This window comes from Natrix helvetica (genome assembly GCF_964273705.1).
Source record: "Natrix helvetica genome assembly, chromosome: 13".
In the NCBI taxonomy this organism is placed as follows: domain Eukaryota; kingdom Metazoa; phylum Chordata; class Lepidosauria; order Squamata; family Natricidae; genus Natrix; species Natrix helvetica.
The window spans coordinates 17,784,159-17,804,830 of record NC_138557.1 but is presented as its reverse complement, the minus strand read 5'-3'; the positions used below and the strand labels follow the sequence as shown (position 1 = coordinate 17,804,830).

Sequence of the window (20,672 nt, the reverse complement as noted above, 5' to 3'; positions counted from 1 at the left end):
TTTAAAAAAGCATTTAACCTTCACTGTCAAAAATAAATAAAATGAATGCAAAAGTTAGACCAAACAACTGAAAAGAGGAACAGGTTTGCTAACACCCATGTTTATCCTTCAAAATCCAGAATCGGTGCAGAAACCTTCAAAGACAAGTGTCAATTTAAGTTATTAAAATCCACCCAATTCCCTTGGTAAGACCCATCAACTGTCTATAACAGTGTTTGTTGAAATGAGGAAGACAACATGTGGGAAGAGACGACCATAAAAGAGTGATAATGGTTAATGGATTATTTTAAACTCTTTTTTCCAGGAAGCTTGTGTCATGCCCTATAACATTACATAGTCTTGAAAAATACAAAGAAAAATCCCATGCTTTTTAGGTTAATTTGATGATATAATTTCTAAGATATAAACTTTAAAATCTGATGCTATATTGTTCACATACTACTCCCACCCCTTCCCCAACTCAGCAAGAAAAAACACCAAAATGAGCACAAAGGAAGTATTGCCTGGATTTAAAATCCTCCATAAGAATAGCCCTAACGTTGTAAGTCTCTGAACTGCCACTCTTCAAAAGTGAGTCAATGTCAGTCAATATTCCCCTCCCCTCCCTGCTTTTGTAAGGCAATCTTCAGAAATGGCAAGGAGGGGGGGGGGTAGGAACCTCACTCATTCCAAAGCCCACCCTTGAGCTCTTGCTAGAGGGGATACAACAGAGGGGGGAGGAGGGGCTCTACTGCCCCATCCTGAGCTCAGGCTGGCAAGGAATGATAATGAGCTGGCTAATTACTAATAACTTCAAGGGCTTCAAAAAGAGGCTGGGCAAGTAGGATTCTAAGCACCATCTTTTAGAGAAGGGATGCCGCTAATCCTTCAAGCCACTCTACTTCTCTTCTAGAATGTTCCACAAAGCCAAGGTCAGTTCAGGGGCAACCTTTCCAAGAGGCATGGCCCCATACACAAACCTGTTTCTCAGTTCCTCTCAAAGCAATACCTCTTTCAGGGGGGAAATTGGCGGTAGATATAAAAAGATGTAAAACAGGGACTCCTCAAAGAGCCTGTGTGTATGTACAGTTGTCCTATGTAATTCCACTTTAATCAACTCAGCATCTTTCAAAAGTACCGAGAAGGCCTTGCAGTCTTCCCTGCTGCTTCATGTCATCTCCAAACAGGAGGCTAGAAGATGGAGTAGCCAACTTGCCCGTTCTTTTGGGCCCAAAGATTTTACCAAAAGCAGGCAGACAAGGAATATATGAGACAGCACGTGTGAATTATAAAACAAGTATTACATAAGTTGTTTAATAGAAGTTTAAATTATGGGTTGGATGCTTCTCAAACAAGCAGGGAGTCCTCTCTAAAGAACAAAGAGAAGTCTGAAGTAGATTCCTCTTTAAGCTATTCTGAAAGGCCTGGCAAACGAGAACTTTGCTGAAGCCACCCCAGAGGGAGCCTGGGCACCAGCTGCGCTGGCGGGCAGGAAGGGGGCCTGCCAGGCAGAGGCCACCTTCTTCCCTGCTGCTTTCTGGAGGAGCTCCCTCCCCTCGCTGATGTCTCTGAAGGAAAGATCTTTGCGGCCTTGGGCTTTCTTGCTAAGGGGGCTCTCACAGCCAGGTGCTGCTGCTGCTGCTGCTGAATGCACCTTCCAGAGCTGCTGGCTGCTCCTTGTCATTTCTGTGGCTCCTGCTTGTCATTTTTCTCTAGATCAAGGAAGGAGGCGGGTCTCCCGCCAAGACTATGAAAAAAGGGTGACATTCCCCACTTGTTTCCCTTCTACAGATTCAGGAGTGTCTCTTATTTGTATAGCCAATAATAAAGTACCTAATTTTGTAAGAAAGGCCTGTCAAGGGTTCCATTTCAACACAGTGCTCTAAAAAGATCCAGTTGTGTTTTTTTCACATTTACCAGAAGCTTCTCTTAATGAAACTATGGTTCATTTTGGCAGTATTTGCCAAAACATTAGAAAGAACTGCATAGATAAGAATATAGAAATAACTGTAAACATCTGTTTAAGAATCAGAAGAGTTCTTACTTTCTGCTGCATAAATTCTATGCTTTCAGGCACCCAGACCTTCCTTCCCGACCCTCTGGACCGAGCAGCCATTAAGGCTAAAATCTGAGGCCTAACTTCAGCTTTGCCACTATCAATATTTGCAGAAATTTTCAAAAAACATGGTGAGCAGCAGCCATGCATTTGAAAGGCAAGATGTCGTATCATTTGTAAACAAAACTGGTCTTCAATCCTTAAGTGTAGTCAAACTGAATGCTGACATTGGTAAGATCAAGCAATCTGAAGGCCAACTCTAGAAATGCAGGCAAAAAGAAATCTCTCCCCTTTGGATAATAAAGGAAGGAAGCAAGGGGAAGAGGGGAGAGGAATCAGGGAGGAGAGACACACAGGAATACTTATTCCCTAAAACATTCTGACATGAGAACCACAAAGGAATGTGTAGAAGTCCACAGAGGCCTGTATAAGGACTGGAGTAGCACCAATAAGTTGTCCTTTGACCACCTGCAGGAACTAAGCCCCCCATAGCTCCCCACAAACCAGCACAGCTTCCTCTGGCCGGCACTGGAGAAAGTGTTGCAGCTCTACAGGACAGAAGTGGAGAGGAGAGCCGAGTCCTTCCGTGGAATCGCCATCCACACAATCAGAGGTCAGAATGATGCAGGCAATGCAGGCCTGCTCCGGCCACAACATTTTCAAAGGTTACAAATCCATCTTGTCTGCACAAGAGACTCCCACTTGGCACCAAGCCTCTTCGTGTGGTGATGCAAATAAAACAATCTTCTGCATTCAATACTGTGATTCAATTACATTCTCGAACCTCGTTCCTGCAAAATCTGGGGTGGGATTACAGTGAGAAATTAGATTTGACAAAATCTTCCAAGTGGATTTGTATACTAAACATTGTCTACTTTATTCTTCTTTATTCTATATTAGAAAAAGAAAACCCATGCCTCTGACCAACACAAAGTCAGCAAACTTTAGTCAGCAAGCATATAAATATCTCAGCCATGAAGAGTTTGTGCAGCCACCCAGACCCAGGAGCCCCACCACCTTCTGCAAGGAAAGATGTCGCTTACAAAGATGACTGGAGGCGCTTTGTGACACAAAGCTTGTTTTAATCATCTTTATCCCAAAGCAGTCTGACCATCAGCCCTACTGGAGGGAACGTGTCTGAGAAACCCTGCACTAAAATGTTTTGTCCCTGTCCGTCTGGGAGCTGAGTCCCTCACCCTGGCGCTGTTCCAAAATGGGAAGAATGATAATCCGCTTTTACCCAATATTGGGAGTTAAGGGATGTAGAAATACAAAAACAAGAGGCAAGACTGTGAGAGGGGGGTGGGAAGCAGCAGGTGGCACTTGGACCTCTGCTTTCAGACTTAATCTAGCATTATAGGAGGAAAGTCCAAAATAGGAGGAGCCTGGAGCATCTTTGTAGGCTAACAAATTTTATTAAAAGGCAAAAACTGCTGTTCAAAAGAAAAGCAGTGCAGTAAAGCTGTTTCTTACAGCTCCTCAAAAATGGCAGAACATGGACAATAACGGCAAATAATGCAACATGTCCTTGAACGACCTCAAACGAATATGGAGACACCTTGCTGGATTTTGGCTTGGCAAGTATCACAATCTGAGAAATCAAATAGCCAAATTAGATCTTTTCGCAATAACTCTTGTCCCATTCTTAGAAAAACCAGCAGTCAAGGTTGCTGGTTTGCAAGGTTCGGACTGACAGAACTCTTAAGGTGCTGCAAAGCCCCAGATTTTCCCATCACATCTTTTAAGGACCAGGACTGTGCAATCTCCTGTTTCAATCAGATCGCTTTTTATTTTCCACTGGAGTTTCCAGTTCTATAGTTTCTGTCTAAAATGCTCATATAAACCCATTTTTCTCCTCCTCCAGTTCTCACCATCAGTCTCTTTTTATTAAAGTTTATTCCAGAAGAATTAGAAGATGGCTTAGTCATTTCATGTTGATGCACAAAATAAAACTATGGCTGCCATGGTAATAAAAAGCAAGTAAAACACCCTTAAAATCTAGTCTGCAATCTTCAAATAGCTTGAATTCTTAGCCCCGTGATCAGTATGGAGAGCCCCCTGCAGCCCTCTGGTCCTCTTAACTAGAGTGGCTGTTATTCCTGATGGTAGCCCTCCCGTGGCCTTTGGCAGAGGAGGAGGCCAGGTCTACGTGTGACGGGCACAGGCCCATTCATCTCCCGAAGATCCTTCCATTCTCCTTCAGGCCAGTTTGGGCTTCAATGCACAGGGCATTGTCCAGACATTGAAACTTCGCTCATTAAGCCCACATTTACTCCCCCCTGTTCAGCCCAGCAATCAACTACACCCCCCCCCCCAAGGAATTAGCCATGGGGTGCAAACAGAATTCCTCTGTAGTGGGATGGGGGGGAGGGGGGTTACAACTCAGGTCAGAATCTGAAACCGCAATGGGGACAAGGGCCCCACCCGTGGGCAGAGGCAAGGCTGCTTTCTTACAAGGAACCCCATTCGCACTGAAGGGTAGTAATTCAGTGGAATACCATTGTATTTTGAGTTGACTGGCACATTTTGATTTCTCCTTCATATTCAGAAAAAGTTTAAGGCTCGTTCTGAGCTAACCTGATGGCTTTTCATTCTTGTCTGCTGAAAATAAGTGGGGGGAGGGGGGGGACTGTCATATTGCTGCAAAGTTTTTTTCATCTGTGAAAGGCTGAGATTTTTGGCTCCCCCCCCCCCCCGCCAGGTGCCTCCTGGTCAAGGTCAGATCCTGCTGCCTCAGGACTGCAGAGGGAGGGCCGTGGAGTGATGGCGCCCGGCTTTCATAGAAACCTCTGCCTGGCCTTCGGGGTTGAGTGCCATCTGTATGCAGATGACACTCAGCTATACATTTCTACCCCGAACCACCCCAACGAAGCCGTCGAGGTGATGTCCCGGTGTCTGGAAGCCGTGCGGGTCTGGATGGGCGACAACAGACTCAAACTCAACCCTTCCAAGACGGAGTGGCTGTGGCTACTGGCGCCCCGCTTTAGCCAATGTGTTCCATCTCTGGCCATTGGGGGGGAACAACTGCCCCCAGTGGATAGGGTACGCAATTTGGGCGTCCTCCTAGATTCCCTGCTGTCGCTAGATGATCATGTGACGGCCGTGGCTAGGGGGGCGTTCCACCAGGTTCGCCTGATGCGCCAATTGCGTCCCTTACTGGAGCGGGACGCCCTTTGCACAGTCACCCATGCCCTAGTGACTTCTCGCCTTGATTACTGTAACGCTCTCTACATGGGGCTCCCCTTGAGATGCACCCGAAGGCTCCAGCTGGTCCAGAATGCAGCCGCGTGGGTTATTATGGGGAGTACTAGGTACTCCCATGTAACACCTTTCCTGCGCGAGCTGCACTGGCTACCTGTGGCCTTTCGGGTGCGTTTCAAGGTGTTGATCGTCATCTTCAAAGCGCTCCATGGCTCGGGACCTAGTTATTTGCGGGATCGCATTCTACCCCATACATCCCTGCGACCAATCCGCTCTCACAGAGAGGGCCTCCTCCGGGTACCATCCGCTAAACAGTGCGGGCGGGCGGTGCCTAGGAGTAGGGCCTTCTCTGTGATGGGCCCAACCCTCTGGAACGACCTCCCCCCCCCGATATTAGAACCACCTCTGATCTCCGCTCCTTCCGCAAGAAACTCAAGACCCACCTGTTTCGAGTAGCTGGTCTGGCCTAATTACAATTATAATCGTAACTGTATTTAACATCTATTCAAACCTTCCTGGATGGCTTTTTAAATTTTATATTGGGGTTTTAACGGGTTTTAAAATTGTTCTTAATATTTAAATTGGTTTTGGGATTTTATAACAGACCGTCTGTGTGAGTTGTTTATGTTTCATGTCTTATGTCTTATGTCAGTTTTATTGTTTTGATTATGAATGGTCTGTACACCACCCCGAGTCCCTACGGGGAGAGGGGGTGGTCTATAAATTAAATAAACTAAACTATAACTATAACCTGGGAGCTTCCACCCAGAATCCTGCCCAGAGGGCGGTGCAGGTTGGCTAGTCTAGGGGAGGGAATCTCTGCGGTTGTTGTTAAGGAGCTCCTTACCAGAGATTTAGGTGTCATCTTGTTTAGCATGTATGCTTTATATGTTGGGCTTTGAAATCTGTTTGCTTGGGTTAATAATGAAGCTTAACAATTCTTATTCACTGGTGTGCCTGGGCACCTGACCCCCGGCAAGCACAAAGCCTAAAAGCTGAGCCTTTAGGCGCTCCTCTTCTCAAGGCAACTCACCTTTGCTTTCTCGCTGGGCTCGCTGGCTGTTCCGCAGGGCGTGTTGTGCAGCTCCTTGGAGACAACGCAGAGGAATTCTGCCTGATCCTCGTTCCCATAATTATAGGATGATCCGATGCTCACTAGCTGGAACAGGAAAGAGAGGCTTAGGGTTGCTGCTGCTCTTGCTTGCCAAGGGCCCTGAGGCCTCCCACCGCACGGCAATAGCGCCCAAGGGCTCCACTGGGCAGGGGGGAGTGGTCTCTTCTGATTCCCACCGAAGACATAGCAGAGAGGAAGGGCAGGGCCGTCATTCGGGGCCTTGTTTTATTCAAGCTTAGGTCAAGAGCAATTTAGTTTCTCCTTGGATCCTTTTGATCAAACTGACCTTTTCCGGCAGCGATGGAATCTCTAGGAACTCTGCAAGAGCCACAGCATGAGGAGGCTCTGGGGGCCAAGCCCAGGGCAAGAGGACTTAGGCAGGCTAGAGACGGAAGCACCGCTCTCAAGGCAGAAGTAAACAGCATCCCTTTATTTAACAGATAAAACTAAATCTCAAGAAGATAATTTCTTAGAATTCTTTCATTCTGGGGTTTAGTCTTCCGGGGAGGAATTTTGCGGAAGCTGACTGCTAGCTTGCTCCAGCTGGAGCAGAAGCCATACAACAAAATTTACTTCAACTCGGGAGAGTAGAGAAAAAAGAGACATTTTCAGTGAAACACGCAGAACTGACTTCACCAGTGATTAAGCTTGTTTACAAAACAAACTTTACAGGGTTTGACTTTCAGACTCAAAGTATTCAGACTCCAGTTATTCTCCCAACTAATTCTAAAAATCCGTCTTCTCTTTAGGTTTGCAGTTAATATAAAGCGTTAATTTTCTTACATTAAACCTGGTCACAGTCCAGAAGTAAAGAACAAACCTTCATTTGGCTACAATTAATACAGCTCCATTGATCAAATTTATACAGGCTCCCATTTCACAGATGTGACTCTGGGCATCACACAGTAAAAACAGTAACAATAAAATAAAACATTCTTCAAAAACCATTGGAACAACCTGGGAATCCCTAGGTTTATTATTTTTCTTAAGCCCCCAAGGCTTGGATTCTGGGGTGTAGCATTTCAGGTCAGAGGTCAGCAATCTCCTCTCCCCTCTTGGCTAGAGACCATACGTTAGCTCCACTGGCTCCACCAGACTGGAAAACCCCATGACTCTCTTCCTATTGGCAATTATTGGCAACTAATCTAATCTAGTAAAATGCAAAAGATTGATCACTTGAATGTCTAAGTGTGGCTACTAAGGCTTGTGTCCTATTATGCCTGATTTTTATAGATGCTAACCAACCACAGATTAGCTCAATTCTCCAATCTCAGTTAATTCTCCTCCGGTTTGCGCTGCTATCTAACATTGGCATGACCAGTTTGACTCTAAAGGCTTCCCTCTTCTAAGCAGCCAGAGCAAACAGTCCATGCTCTCCTGTAGTCTCTTCCTCTGCAGTGACTGAAATACAAGCTTTAATTTCCCCATCCCCAAAGCAGGGGGAGATCCCCAAGGCCGAAGCAGCAGGCAAAACAAGGCGATAGGATTTGGCCCTTTTCCCCACTTCCTCCTGGGCTCTTCCAGAAGATGAACTTTGCCCATGATTAGGGCTCAAATCCTCCTGACACGGTAAGTATTTAGAGGCACTTCCTTAATAAACCTTTTTAAAGATTTATTACAATTTTCCCATCTCTATTGGTGTACTTTTTTGAGCATCCGTCCCGTAAATTCTAAATTTAACATGCAGATTAATGGCAACAGCTGGTAAAATAATTGCCATGTTCAGAAACATTGAAAACCTGAGCAAACCCATTTTCCTCATCTTTCAAACCAAAGTGAGGCCCAGGAGCAACAGGCAGCTTGGCAAGCAGCCTCATGCAGCCAGTAACCCTTCTGGAAAAGTTATAATCCCCCGTCTTGAAAAGTATCCAGAAGGAGTTGGTACTAAACGCGGCCACACGTGCAATCTTGGGCACCCAAAGAACCAAGTACGTAACAACGTCGCTGGACTGGCTCCACCGGGCGCCACTCTGTTCTGGATCCAATGCCAGGTGTTGGCTATGACTTTAACGGCCCAGATGGCAGAGGCCAGGCTACCATCTTCAGCCCAATTCACTGGCCCATCCCACCCAGGGCAGGAGAACCTGGTGTGGACCGGTCAGTTAAAGAATCCTGACTGGTGGGGTCCAGAAAGAGAGCCTCCTCTGCCCCACCCTGTGGAACACTCTCTCCCCAGAGACGAGGTGGGGCCCCTTTTGGAAAGGTTTGGAAACATGGCTCTGCTCTCTTGCTTGGGGAGCACAGAGGAGCAGAGGGAGGTGGAGCTGATTAGCACCCTGAAAGCCTCCCTCCATCCCACCCACCCCAGCTTCCAATTAACTGAATTATAATCAACCTTGTCTCTTTTTAAATTTTGCATACTGGTTTTTAATGTTTTAACATTTTACTGGCACACTATCCAGAGTCCTTCTGTGAGAGAGATCAGCTGTTTCAAAATTTGATAACTAAGTAAAATAAATGTAAGAAAATAAATTCACCGTTGTAATCCTGAACGCAAGCTGCCAAGTGTCTCCAATCCTCCCCCCCCCTCTCTCACACACACACACCAGCTCCAGCTGCTCCACTAACCACCAAACAGCTGATCCACGCAGCAGGGGTTCCTCTGGGACCGCATGCTTTTCAATGTAGCATTTCTCCTCTACAGGTTGTATCAGTCTGACCAAAATCCTGCTTTACTATCGTGGTTTCTATCGTGGATAGAAATGCTCAAATATATCACAACCCTGAAAAATCTATACTAAAAAAAAGAGCTTCAGGAGGTTTATACAGAAGAAGAAAATTATGCAATAAAGACTAAACAACGAAAACAAAGGCTAAACGAAGAAAAATTACTGCCTATTCTGGCACCTCAATTCCTGATCTTCTGCTAGCTATAACTCACCTGACAACAATAATTTAATCTCTGCTGATTCTTGAGTTGGACATTTCAGCCATTTATTCAGGACATCTCTGGGTGGGGATCCTTCAGTTTTGCTACCCTTCCTCAATGGACCCATCTCACTTATAAAACATCAAAAATAAAATTTTCGATTGGAAAAAAGGCAAATCTCTCAGCAAAAACAATTATATTAGAATTTCCAAAATCCAACCCCATTTCTGCTAGCTCCTCTCTTCATCTCCAGAAATAACTCTTTCCAGACTCCAAAATTGGGCTTAATTCCATCTTTCTTCCCATGGACAAAACAGGAGACCAGTCTTATCCTATAAACTAACATCCTACCAGCCTCTCATCTGCAATCATTAAAGATCAGTTTTCATATTGTAAACTTTCTGACTCTGAGCTTTCCAAAAACATCCTGGCCTCAAAGCAGGCAAGGTTCAGACCAGGTCATTTGACAATGAATAATAAAAATAATAATACACCCCAGCCAAGATTTCTTCACATAGGTACACCCTACATAGGGGCTAAAGGCATTCTTATGCCATGGGAAAGACTTTGGATTTAGCCACATTGACTGCTTTCTTAAATAGATAATATCACTGCATTAAAATACCCCGTGAGTTAAGATAAGTTATAAAGGGGATGTAACTGTACCTATTCCTATCCAAAATGGTGTGAAACAAGATTGTCCCTAATTTGTATATTAAAGACCTTTTTGTTAGAGCCAAAAAAACCTTCTTTGCAGTTATTAAGTATGCATGTCAACAAGTAATAACCAGCAGCCATCCAATGACTGCCTGTTGTATGGTTCTGATCCCACTTTCCTGCATTCTGCCGTTTTTTTAGTCCTTTTTATTGTTGTTATTTTTAATATGCTTGACAGAACTATAGTCATCTTTTTCATTAGTTCAACTGCAGTGCTAACCGGAATACCAGCATGGAGGTCTCTTCTTCCCCATTTATGCCTGGAAGTTTCCTTGAATGGCAATGTGGGACCCCAAAGGCCCTAAGATGAAAGTATTCCTGAGAGAATCGACAACATAAATGATGATCGGGGAAAGGCCATAATGCAAGGACGGAGCAAGTGGAATGGACTCGCTCGAGAGTTCAACCCCAGTTCTTTCTCTTTAGGAAGAAAAGTTTTTTTTTATTTCCTTTGGCCTGATTTTTTCAGTCAAATTAGTTAATAGTAACTTAATTAGTTTTATCGGGTTTACTTTAAAACAGTAAAAAAATCATAGAGTGTTTTTGGAGGAGAAACATTGGATATAAACTGATGAATGATGAAGACACTAATTCAATCACACTTGTTTGCAGTAATTAATCTCTAAAAATGAGGGACTATCAAAAGAAACCAGAAAAAAGAAGTTGAGGTGGTCAAATCTTCCAAATCACTGAGGGGTTACTAAAAAAAGAAAAAACACAGAGATCCAGCTAGAATCCAGAACATCTTGCAAGTCAGGAAAGCAACCACTGGTTTCAAGAGATCACCAGAATTATAAAGGAAAACAGGAGATGGCTTTAAACTGTTTTGAAAAAGAACCCTGTTCAGAAAAGGGCGTTGGCACTTACCTGATAGGCCTCTTCTCATAGTGGGGAGAGGATTTTCCAGGATGGGCTGACCTTCTCCTCTCGTTAATTAGGCTGAGTCAGATGAGCTCTTTAGGCCACGCCCCTGGCCCACCAGGCTCCACCCCCGTTATCGGCGAAGAACTCTACCGGACTCCTTGTGCCATCCACTCCAGACTTTTGTCTTAGGTTCAAACCTTGTTTATTTATTCCTTTAACAGAGCAGTTCAACAACCAAACATATGTCTTTCTTGCTACACAACAGAACAGTGCGACAACCAGGCATATCTCCTTTTGCTTACATAACCATGTCAGGGAGGGGCTGGATACTCCTCCCCCACTATGAGAAGAGGCCTATCAGGTAAGTACCAACACCCTTTCTCCATAGTGAGGGGAGGAGTATCCAGGATGGGACGTACCAAAGCCTACACCTCCCTACACGCCTGTGAAGAACACGCACAAACGTATGCCTGGTGAGGCGTCACCTCCGCCCTGTGCACAGCCTGCAACACCCAACGCCCGAATGGAGCCTCTGCAGAGGCAAAGGAGTCCAGTTTGTAGTTCCCCACAAATGGTGAGGGGGAGACCAAGTAGCTGCCCTACAGATCTCCGACAATGAGGCCTGAGTGGCCCTGGCCATTGAGATGCCCGTGCTTCGTCTGGAATGCGCTGTAATGGAGCTGGGTGTTTGCAGACCCCGTGCTTGGTAGGGGGTACCAATACAGGTTCGTAACCACCTGCCTATGGTGGTGGAAGTCACCTTGTTCCCCCAGGACCCCGGCTGGAAGGAGACAAACGGACAAACCTGGATCTCCTGTTCGGTTGGTTCTTCTAAGGTAAATCCTCAGTGCCCTCTTTACGTCCAGGGTGTGCCCCTTCCTCTCTAACGGGTGAGAAGGGTCCGGGCAGAAAATGGGCAATATCAATTCCTGCGAGCGATGGACGTAAGAGCACACCTTGGGTGTGAAGGAGGGGTCCAACTTTAGCACCACCCTGTCCTAGTGGAACACGCAGAAATCTTCCCTGGCAGACAGTGCCTGTAGTTCGGATCTCCTCCTGGCGGAGGTTATGGCCACCAGAAAGGCCACCTTAAGGGTCAAAAACTTATGCGATAAGGGTTCAACGGAGAGCCTGTCAGAGCTTCCGATACCTTGTGCAAGTCCCAGGACGGGCACCTGTGTACCGTCGGTGGCTTTAGGTTGGATGCCCCCCTGAGGAATCCCCTGACCACAGGGTGCTAAGTCTCAGGAGGGCGATTCGCACCAGAAAGGAGCTGGCTCTGCCCCTCCCCCTGAGGTCCAAACAAACGCACGCGGCTTGGGCTGCTCAGAACTCTGCCGCACGTTTTGTACTCTGGCGGGCCCTGGGGGAGGTGGAATTAGCCTTCTGGAAGCGTTGTCTCATAAATGAGCTCTGCTCCAGGCTCCCGCTGTGCTCTGCTGAGGCTTGCGGAGGCTCAGCGTTTCAGAGCGGCTGGCGGTCCTTGCTGAGTGACCCAGGTCACCCTTAGTGACCTAGGCTGTGTGCCCCCCTGGGGGCTAATGGCAACCGCTCCTAGCCCCCCCCCCCAGGCTTTCTGTGAGTCTCCAGATACTCAGGCCGTTTTGTGCTTCTTTTAAAAGGTCTCTAGTTTTTTCCTTAGGGTTCTCGGGAGTTCCTGGATGGCCCAACCGCCCAGTTGAGGGCTGAGTCGATAACTGGGGTGGTACCTGGTGACCAGGGCGTGGCCCAAAGAGCTTATCTGACTCCGCCCAATCAAGAGAGGACAATGCCAACCCATCCTGGATACTCCTCCCCTCACTATGGAGAATGAACCATAAACACACAGAAAAGGAAGAGGAAACAAAAAGATTACCCTCACCCCACCCCACCCCACCCGAGCAGCAATATTACATTCAAAGATAAAGATAAAGTTTTCTTAAGAGGCACCATAAACAGGAGGCTCTTAGCCATGTTCAAAAATAAGGGGTGGCATGCACAGAAAGGGGGGTGGGGGCTCCTTCCAAAAATGAACCAGAGGCAAAGGGAGCTAGAGAAGAGCCAGAGGTCGTCCCCCACTTCATGGACTGTCTCGATGGGCCTAGGTAAGGCACCTCCACCTGTCCCCACCTCCCTCTCAAGACAGGGATGAAAGTGTAAAGGGAGACTGGAAGTGCCGGTGTGAACTCTCCCCTATTGAAGCACACTGAAGTAGCTGACAGATTAATTTCAGATTATTACTTATTAATTTGGCATTACTTAATAACACGGATATTATTTCTGATGGGATATTGCTATTGCTAATATGTATCTGCTATTGATAATATCGTAGTACAGGTAATCCTCAACTTACAACCAAAACGGAGCCCAAAATTTCTGTGGCTAAGGAAGACAGTTGTTGAGTGAGTTTTGCTCCATTTTACGACCTTTCCTGTCACAGCTGTTAAAGGAATCACTGCAGTTGTTAAGTCAGTAAGACGGCCGTTAAGGCAATCTGGCCCCCACATTGACTTTCTTGTCAGAAGAAGGGATCAAAAGGGATCACATGATCCCAGGACATTGCAATCGTCTTAAATATGAGTCAGTTGCCAAACGCCTGAAGTTTTGTCACGTGATCATTGTGGATGCTGCAGCAGTCATAAGTGCGAAAAAGTCATAAATCACTTTTTTCAGCACCGGTCACTAAACTGTTGTAAGTCGAGGACCACCTGTACAATATTATAGTACCTTATATACCAATGCAATAAAACTTCTCCCTCCCTCCCTCCCTCCCTCTCTCAACTGTACCTGTCTCTGCAAAGGAAAGGAAAGGAAATCTTGTTACGTTACCTGTTCAAATTTCCAGCCATCAGACATGGTGGAGACCATCTGGGTCAACTCCTCTTCCTGACACTGTAGCACTCTGTAAACATGCTTGACTGGCACCTGTGGCAGAGAAGGCTGCTGCTGGGACCAAATGCAGGAAGAGGAGCCCTCCCCCCAGGTCACGGGTACAGCTCCCCCCTTGGTGGGACAGGCCTCACAGGCTGTCCAAGCAGCATCAGCAAGAGAGAAGAAATGCTGCTGAAGCTGGGAAATCTCACATACTGAAACAGCCCCAAACCAAAAACACCCCTTACTCAGAAATCAAAGAGGGTCCCACCTGTGAGATTTTACTGTCTCTTTCTCTTATTTTGTCCTTCACCAGTTTAATTAAGGATGTGATGTTGTAGAATTCAGCTTCTTCGAGCACACCTTGAAAAGGAAACCAAGTTACAAAAGATAAAACTTAATTCTGGTGGCAATCCATGTTTGTCGCTGCCATCCCTAAGAGGCAGTGTGAGCCCAGGCCATAAACTGCTCCCTGTACTACCTCTCTTCCCACTTTCAAGAGTGGCTGGGGAAGACAAGGATGACAGAGTCCAACAGGTGGAAAAGGGCAACACTCTGCGTGCCACCACATTCCTTCCCGTTTCTTCAAATATATTGCAATTAGAAATATTCCAGCTGAAGGAAGGGGACTTTGAAGGGTGGAGCATATTTGGAAGTCTGGCTAGCCTTGCAAAATGAGATTTGGGTCTGCTTGTATAAATCTAGTTCTTCTTTATTCCTACTTTTTATTGTTTGGAAGAACTGTTATTTTACAAGAATTAAATGCCAGGACCACTTTATTTTTCAAAATTTCAAGCCCAGGAAATTAAAAAAGAGGCCACTAAGAGTTGAGGTGCCAAGACCAGCCAGCTTGTGCAAATAATCATGCAACTGCTTTTCAAATGAAGCAATCTGAAAACTAATTTTTGGAGCAAATGAATTTCAGGAGAGTTTTCCTGAATTGCAAAACGTACCTTCCTCTGCCAGATCTTTATTAATAACCAGTTTCCCATGTCGGAGATAGTTCAGTACCGGTCCAAAATAGGATGGATCTCGGTCTATTAAATAGGCACCTGTTTCATCCTAATTAAAAGAAATAAATTTATTTATTTGGTACACATCCTAGTTTTCCAGCAATCAGTTCTGTAAGCAGCTTTTTAAGTTTTAACAATAAATCAAATGTTATTTAGATCACTGTGGTCTTCGTGGGGAGGTCATGCTTACTTGTTTGACATCCTCAAGACAATGAATTAGGCCTAAAATAATTGAACGGTTCCACAACCAATGCTCTGATAAACCTAATGAGACTAAATGCTATTTTTCTCACCTGTATATTGTGTTATGTGCTGCAAGTATAAGACTCTTTCTTCTGGGAGGGCAGCATGTCAGGTGCCCTTCTGGGATACTGCCATTCCGATGGAGGAAGGGGGAGGCTATCGGGGTTGCATTCTCTGTGTGCTTTCATTTTTGCTGTAAACGCGTGGGAATTAGGGAGGACAACTATCTTGAGGATAGAGTCTTTTGAACCTTGAGCCTGTCTTCTAAGGAGTTAGCAATACTCCCGAATTTTGTGTTGCCAGAAAACTTGACCAGCTCTTCTTCTATCTCCTTATAATTATTCATTAAAAAGTTGAAGAGCACTAGGGATAAAACAGACCCTGAGCTCCCACACTGACTATATTCCTGATGACGAATACCGCCAGGAACATAAACTCTAATACACATCTTTTGTTGGTGACACAAAGGTGTATAATAAGAGTTGACATTGTGAAGGCAAACAAAATTCTGTGATATATCACTAGAAGGATCATCAGCAGACCCTAATCCCACTGTATAGAGCTTTAGCCAGACCTCTAACTAAACTGGAACACAGTGTGCAGTTCTGGAGACCACACTTAAAAAAAAGATATAAGATTGAGCAAATCCAAAAATGGTACAAGCTCCAAGACACAATCAGGAGAGGTTGGAGGAACTGAATATGTACAGTCTGGAGAACAGAGAGACATGATTGAAACCTTGAAATATATGAAAGGTGTGAATGAGGTTCTAGAAGGTAGTATTTTCAACATTAAGCAAAAAATCAAGAACCTAGGGGCATAATCTCAAACTGAAAGGAGGATTAGGGTTAGTTCAAACATAATATTAGCAAGTATGACTTCACAAAAAAGTAGAGGAAGCTTGTGACTTCCAGCAGATGTAGGGCATCAATCTCAATAACTGAGTTTAAATATGCTTGGGATAAACACATGTCCATCATCTGACAAAAATAATACAATACAATACAATAGCAGAGTTGGGACCTTGGAGGTCTTCTAGTCCAACCCCCTGCCTAGGCGGGAAACCCTATACCATTTCAGACAAATAGCTATCCAACATCTTCTTTAAAACGTCCAGTGTTGGGGCATTCACAACTTCTGGAGGCAACTTCTGTTCCACTGATTCATTGTTCTAACTGTCAGGAAGTTTCTCCTCAGTTCTAAGTTGCTTCTCTCCTTGATTAGTTTCCACCCATTGCTTCTTGTTCTACCCTCAGGTGCCTTGGAGAATAGCTTGACTCCCTCTTCTTTGTGGCAACCCCTGAGATATTGGAACACTGCTATCATGTCTCCCCTAGTCCTTCTTTTCATTAAACTAGACATACCCGGTTCCTGCAACCGTTCTTCATATGTTTTAGTCTCCAGTCCCCTAATCATCTTTGTTACTCTGCACTCTTTCTAGAGTCTCCACATCTTTTCTATATCGTGGCAACCAAAACTGGATGCAGTATTCCAAGTGTGGCCTTACCAAGGCCTTATAAAGTGGTATTAACCCTTCACGTGATCTTGATTCTATCCCTCTGTTGATGCAGCCTAGAACTGTGTTGGCTTTTTTGGCAGCTGCTGCACACGGCTGGCTCCTATTTAAATGGTTGTCCACTAGAACTCCAAGATCCCTCTCACAGTTACTACTATTGAGCAAGGTACAATACAATAAAGATAAATAAAAAATTAAAATAATAAAAAATAATACATTAAAACAGAAAGAGCAAGGCATTGGGCAGGAGAAAGCTTCCCAGTGGCTGTGTAAGGTAGCTGGCAGCTGTGACCAATAGGGGAGAGGAAGGCTTCCCTAGAGCTGCTTTCCTCTCTGCATCCCTTTAGGCTGTTTCACTGGATTACACTCCATCTTAAAAGGAAGGAGAGGAGCCTGGATTTAAAAGATTAGACTCAACACCCTTGACCTGCGGGGGCTGAAAATTGTCCTGAAGAACCTCCGAGGGCAGCAGAGGGCCTTTCCCCAAAGGGTTACAGAAAGCAGACCACTCTTGACTCAACTTTGCTCCGATGGGTTTGGATTGCAACCTCTCCAGAGAGGAGACACCCAACGCCCAGCCGCTCAGCCTGAAAGGGCGGCTGGAAGTTGTAAAGTTTTCCTCGGACTGGGGAACTTGAAGGCGGCCGTTGGCGGAGCTTTGCCAGCAGAAGCGGCGGCGGCATTTTCGCAGGCGGCTTTCCTCCCGCCAGCGGCCTGTGTGGCTGCTGCTGCCAAGTCCTTAAAGCTCGTCCCTTGGGCTAATTTACGGCCGGGGACGCTCCCTAAACGGAGCTTCGGCCTCGGGGGAGCTTCGCCTCCAGCTGAGGCTGGAGAGGAGAAAACGGAAACCTTCGTGGCGGCCTACCACACGCGCCGTGAAGGCCAGGGCGGAGCTTTCCTGACTAACCGAGGCCGGCCTCTGAGACAGGCCCGACCCTGCCCATTCCCGCCCGGCGCCCGCCTGAGCCCTCGTCCCGGGCAGGGCAGGGCAGGGCGGGGAGGGGAAGCCGCCCTGGGGCGGGGGGGCAAGGCCGGGCGGGGCCCACCTTGTCGGAGTCGAGGTCGGGGTCGGCCTGGCAGAGGCGGAAGAGGAAGCTCTTGGGGTCCCTGCAGAGCGTCTGCCGGGTGGTGAGGAAGCAGGTGCCGCCCACGTTCAGCCGGACCCACTTCCCGGGCAGCGCCGCGGGGGCCCCGCCGTTCGACGGGGCGGCGGTCCTGGAAGGGCTGCAGCGGCGGAAGGGCGCCGAGGGAGGCCGGCCCAGGCTCAGCCCGCCCGCCGGCGACGCCGGGAGCTCGCAGGGACTGTCCGTCGCCATCCTGGCCCGGCGCCGGAAGGTCCCCCCGCGAAAGGCGTCCCGCCGAGCCAGCCGCGCCCCCGACAGCGCAGGCCCCGACAGAGGAAGGGGCGGGACGGGCGCTCCCTCGCTTCCGGTCCCGCTGGAGAGGCGGGTCTTCCGGCCGCCATCAAGTCCCGCCTTCTGGCCTCGGGCGAAGGAAGTTGGGGGGGGGGGGGCTGGAGCTGCTCTCGCTGGAGCCCAAAATAGCAATGGGGGGGAGGGGGCGCTGAGTGCGCTGAGTTGTAAAGGATCTGGCAGGCGTCATCTCAAAACCCCTGGACCACATCATCTCTCAGAACCCCTGGACCACATCATCTCTCAGAACCCCTGGACCACATCATCTCTCAGAACCCCTGGACCTCATCATCTCTCAGAACCCCTGGACCACATCATCTCTCAAAACCCCTGGACCACATCATCTCTCAGAACCCCTGGACCACATCATCTCTCAGAACCCCCTGGACCTCATCATCTCTCAAAACCCCTGGACCACATCATCTCTCAGAACCCCTGGACCTCATCATCTCTCAAAACCCCCTGGACCACATCATCTCTCAGAACCCCTGGACCACATCATCTCTCAGAACCCCTGGACCTCATCATCTCTCAGAACCCCTGGATCTTCATAAATGACTTAGATGAGGGAATAGAAGGGGAACTTACCAAATTTGCAGATGATACTAAGCTGGCAGGAATAGCTAACATCGAGACTGGATTGCCATCTATCAGAAATGGTACAGGATCTCCTGCTTGAGCAGGGGGTTGGACTAGATCACCTATAAGATCCCTTCCAACTCTTATTCTGTATTCCCTGATGGCAGCTCTTCAGCTGTTGCAAACTCTGATCCCAATAAATTTGGGCTGCTCAACTTCCAAGTGGCACGTGGGTAAAGAGTAAATTTATTAACTAAATTTGTAGCCCACTGCACTCATAGGACCCTCAGCAGCTCATAAAAGAGGAATATACAGTAAGAGTTCATAAAGATAAAAGACAGAATTAACATGATACATGATGTCAGGATCCCAAGCCCTCTAGAACAGCTGTGTTTTCAGGTTTTTTCCTGGAAGGCTCTTTTGAAGACAGATGAATTTTCATCAGAAAGCCATTCCCAGGATTGACCCATCACTGAAAAGCAGTGCTTCTAGACATTAGACTCCATGAGCTTTTGGAAACAGGACAGCCAGTTGTTTTTCCCAGTATAACCAGAGTAGCTGGGCTGATCCTAACAAGGGGATGCAAACCTAGAGATAACAGGTGCCAAGCCACAAAGTGCTTTATATCTTAAAATTAAGATTTTAAATTATACCCAGGAACTAATAGAAAAGCAGTGTAGGACCTGCAAAACAGAGTAATATGAGCCCTCTTGTAAACATCCATGAATAATACATATGGGCTAGTATTTATTGTACCAACTGAAGCTTCTGAGTGGTTTTTAAGGGCAGTCTTATGTACATCACATTGCAGTACTCTACTTGGTGATGAGGAGATGGAGCACTGTCTTAAGTAAGGCTGCAACTGGCACACCCTCCCAGCCATGGCTTCTATCTTAGGATTCAGCTGAAGCCACCAATCTTGGGGATTCCTTAGTCATGGATCTCTCCTTTCAGGGAATAGGGTCTCTAGGCACTGGATAGGACTTCAGTGTCATGTCGAGCCCAGCTCGGGGTCACAATGTACAGCAAGTTGCGTATTGGTGATACAGACCCCAAATCACTGAACAACCTCTACTGGTGGCTACGTGTAAATGTTAAATAGCAAAAGGAGAGAATAGATATCTGCAGAAGCTCATAACGGGGCACGTACAATATCTTTCATTCCATTCACTTCCGATTGGAACCAGCCGATGAGAAAGGATAGAACCACTGCAAAACAATGCTTCCAAAGCCCACAACCAGTCCAGAAGGAGATTGTGATTGATGGTAATGAAGGCCCTTGCGTGATCCAAAAGGACCAGGGCATGCACATTACACCTGTCCATGTCTAAGCAAACATCATGAAAGACACCAATGCTCTCTCTGAATCATGTCCATGTCTAAACCCTGATTGACAGAGGTCTAGGGCTTTTCTATAGTTGATACTAAATCACTATCTCAATTACCTTCACCAAAAATGGAAGGTTGTACAAATACCTAGGAAGGATCCTGTCTGCACATAATTAAGGGCATCCTAGAGAGCAACTTTCTATTTCCTTGGAATAACAGGCTGAAAAAACACCCAGAGTATCTGGCAAAGCTGCCCAGTCACTATAGAAGACCCAGCCAAGGTCAAGTTCTGACCAAAGTGATAATGACTTTGCTAACTAAATGTCAAGCAATGGGGTAACAATGACCAGAAGATGAAACAATGAGGTGGCTTCTACCCAGAAGCAAACTGATCACCAAGAAAAGGGATACCGGAGAGCAACTAGCAGTAAAAAAGGAAGAAATAAATACATTTCATTTCTCACCACTATAGAGTAGGCCCGAACCTGGGCAGGTACCTTTGTTCAAACTCAGTCTCCATACTTAGTATTACTTTTCTACCTTCATCTTCTTGAAGTCCTCGGAAAACCTAATAGCCAAATGGGATCAGCCAACAGAGATAATCCACTTGGGACCAACTTCATCAAGTCTCAGGTTATCATCTGACTTGCCTGCAAGAACTGGGAAATCTACAAGTGCCTGTAGGAAACCTGATGGATCCATTAGACTTCTGGGCAGACCAACTCAATGGTCCTGGCCTTGTGGTTTGAATCAGGTGGCAGTCAATGAAGCTAGAACAGGAAGTGATCTATCTACAACAAAGAGCAAATGGTAATACACCCACAGTGAGATCACACAGCAATTATTCAGAGGCAAAACTGAGGTCTAACCTGTGATGGAAACCGAGATCATCATTGCCATCACTGATGCCATGAACTGTAGTCTTTAATA

At 46.5% G+C, this 20,672-nt stretch overlaps 1 protein-coding gene across 2 annotated transcripts in view; it reads right to left on the bottom strand.

The window, feature by feature from the left end:
• Positions 1 to 267: 267 nt before the first annotated feature.
• PDPK1 (3-phosphoinositide dependent protein kinase 1) overlaps positions 268 to 20,672 on the bottom strand; it is a 63,598-nt gene continuing 43,193 nt past the window's right edge. The window contains exons 1-6 of one of the 2 annotated variants that reach the window (XM_081965398.1): positions 17,469 to 17,825; positions 14,604 to 14,712; positions 13,922 to 14,013; positions 13,609 to 13,704; positions 6,270 to 6,395; positions 268 to 2,835 (exon numbers count right to left, since the gene is read on the bottom strand). In XM_081965398.1, the coding sequence (XP_081821524.1) occupies positions 2,806 to 2,835; positions 6,270 to 6,395; positions 13,609 to 13,704; positions 13,922 to 14,013; positions 14,604 to 14,712; positions 17,469 to 17,738 (723 nt within the window). In that variant the 5' untranslated portion in view covers positions 17,739 to 17,825 and the 3' untranslated portion in view covers positions 268 to 2,805. Of the gene's footprint in view, positions 2,836 to 6,269; positions 6,396 to 13,608; positions 13,705 to 13,921; positions 14,014 to 14,603; positions 14,713 to 17,468; positions 17,826 to 20,672 lie in introns of those variants that run through there. The other variant, XM_081965399.1, reaches the window with a different exon arrangement.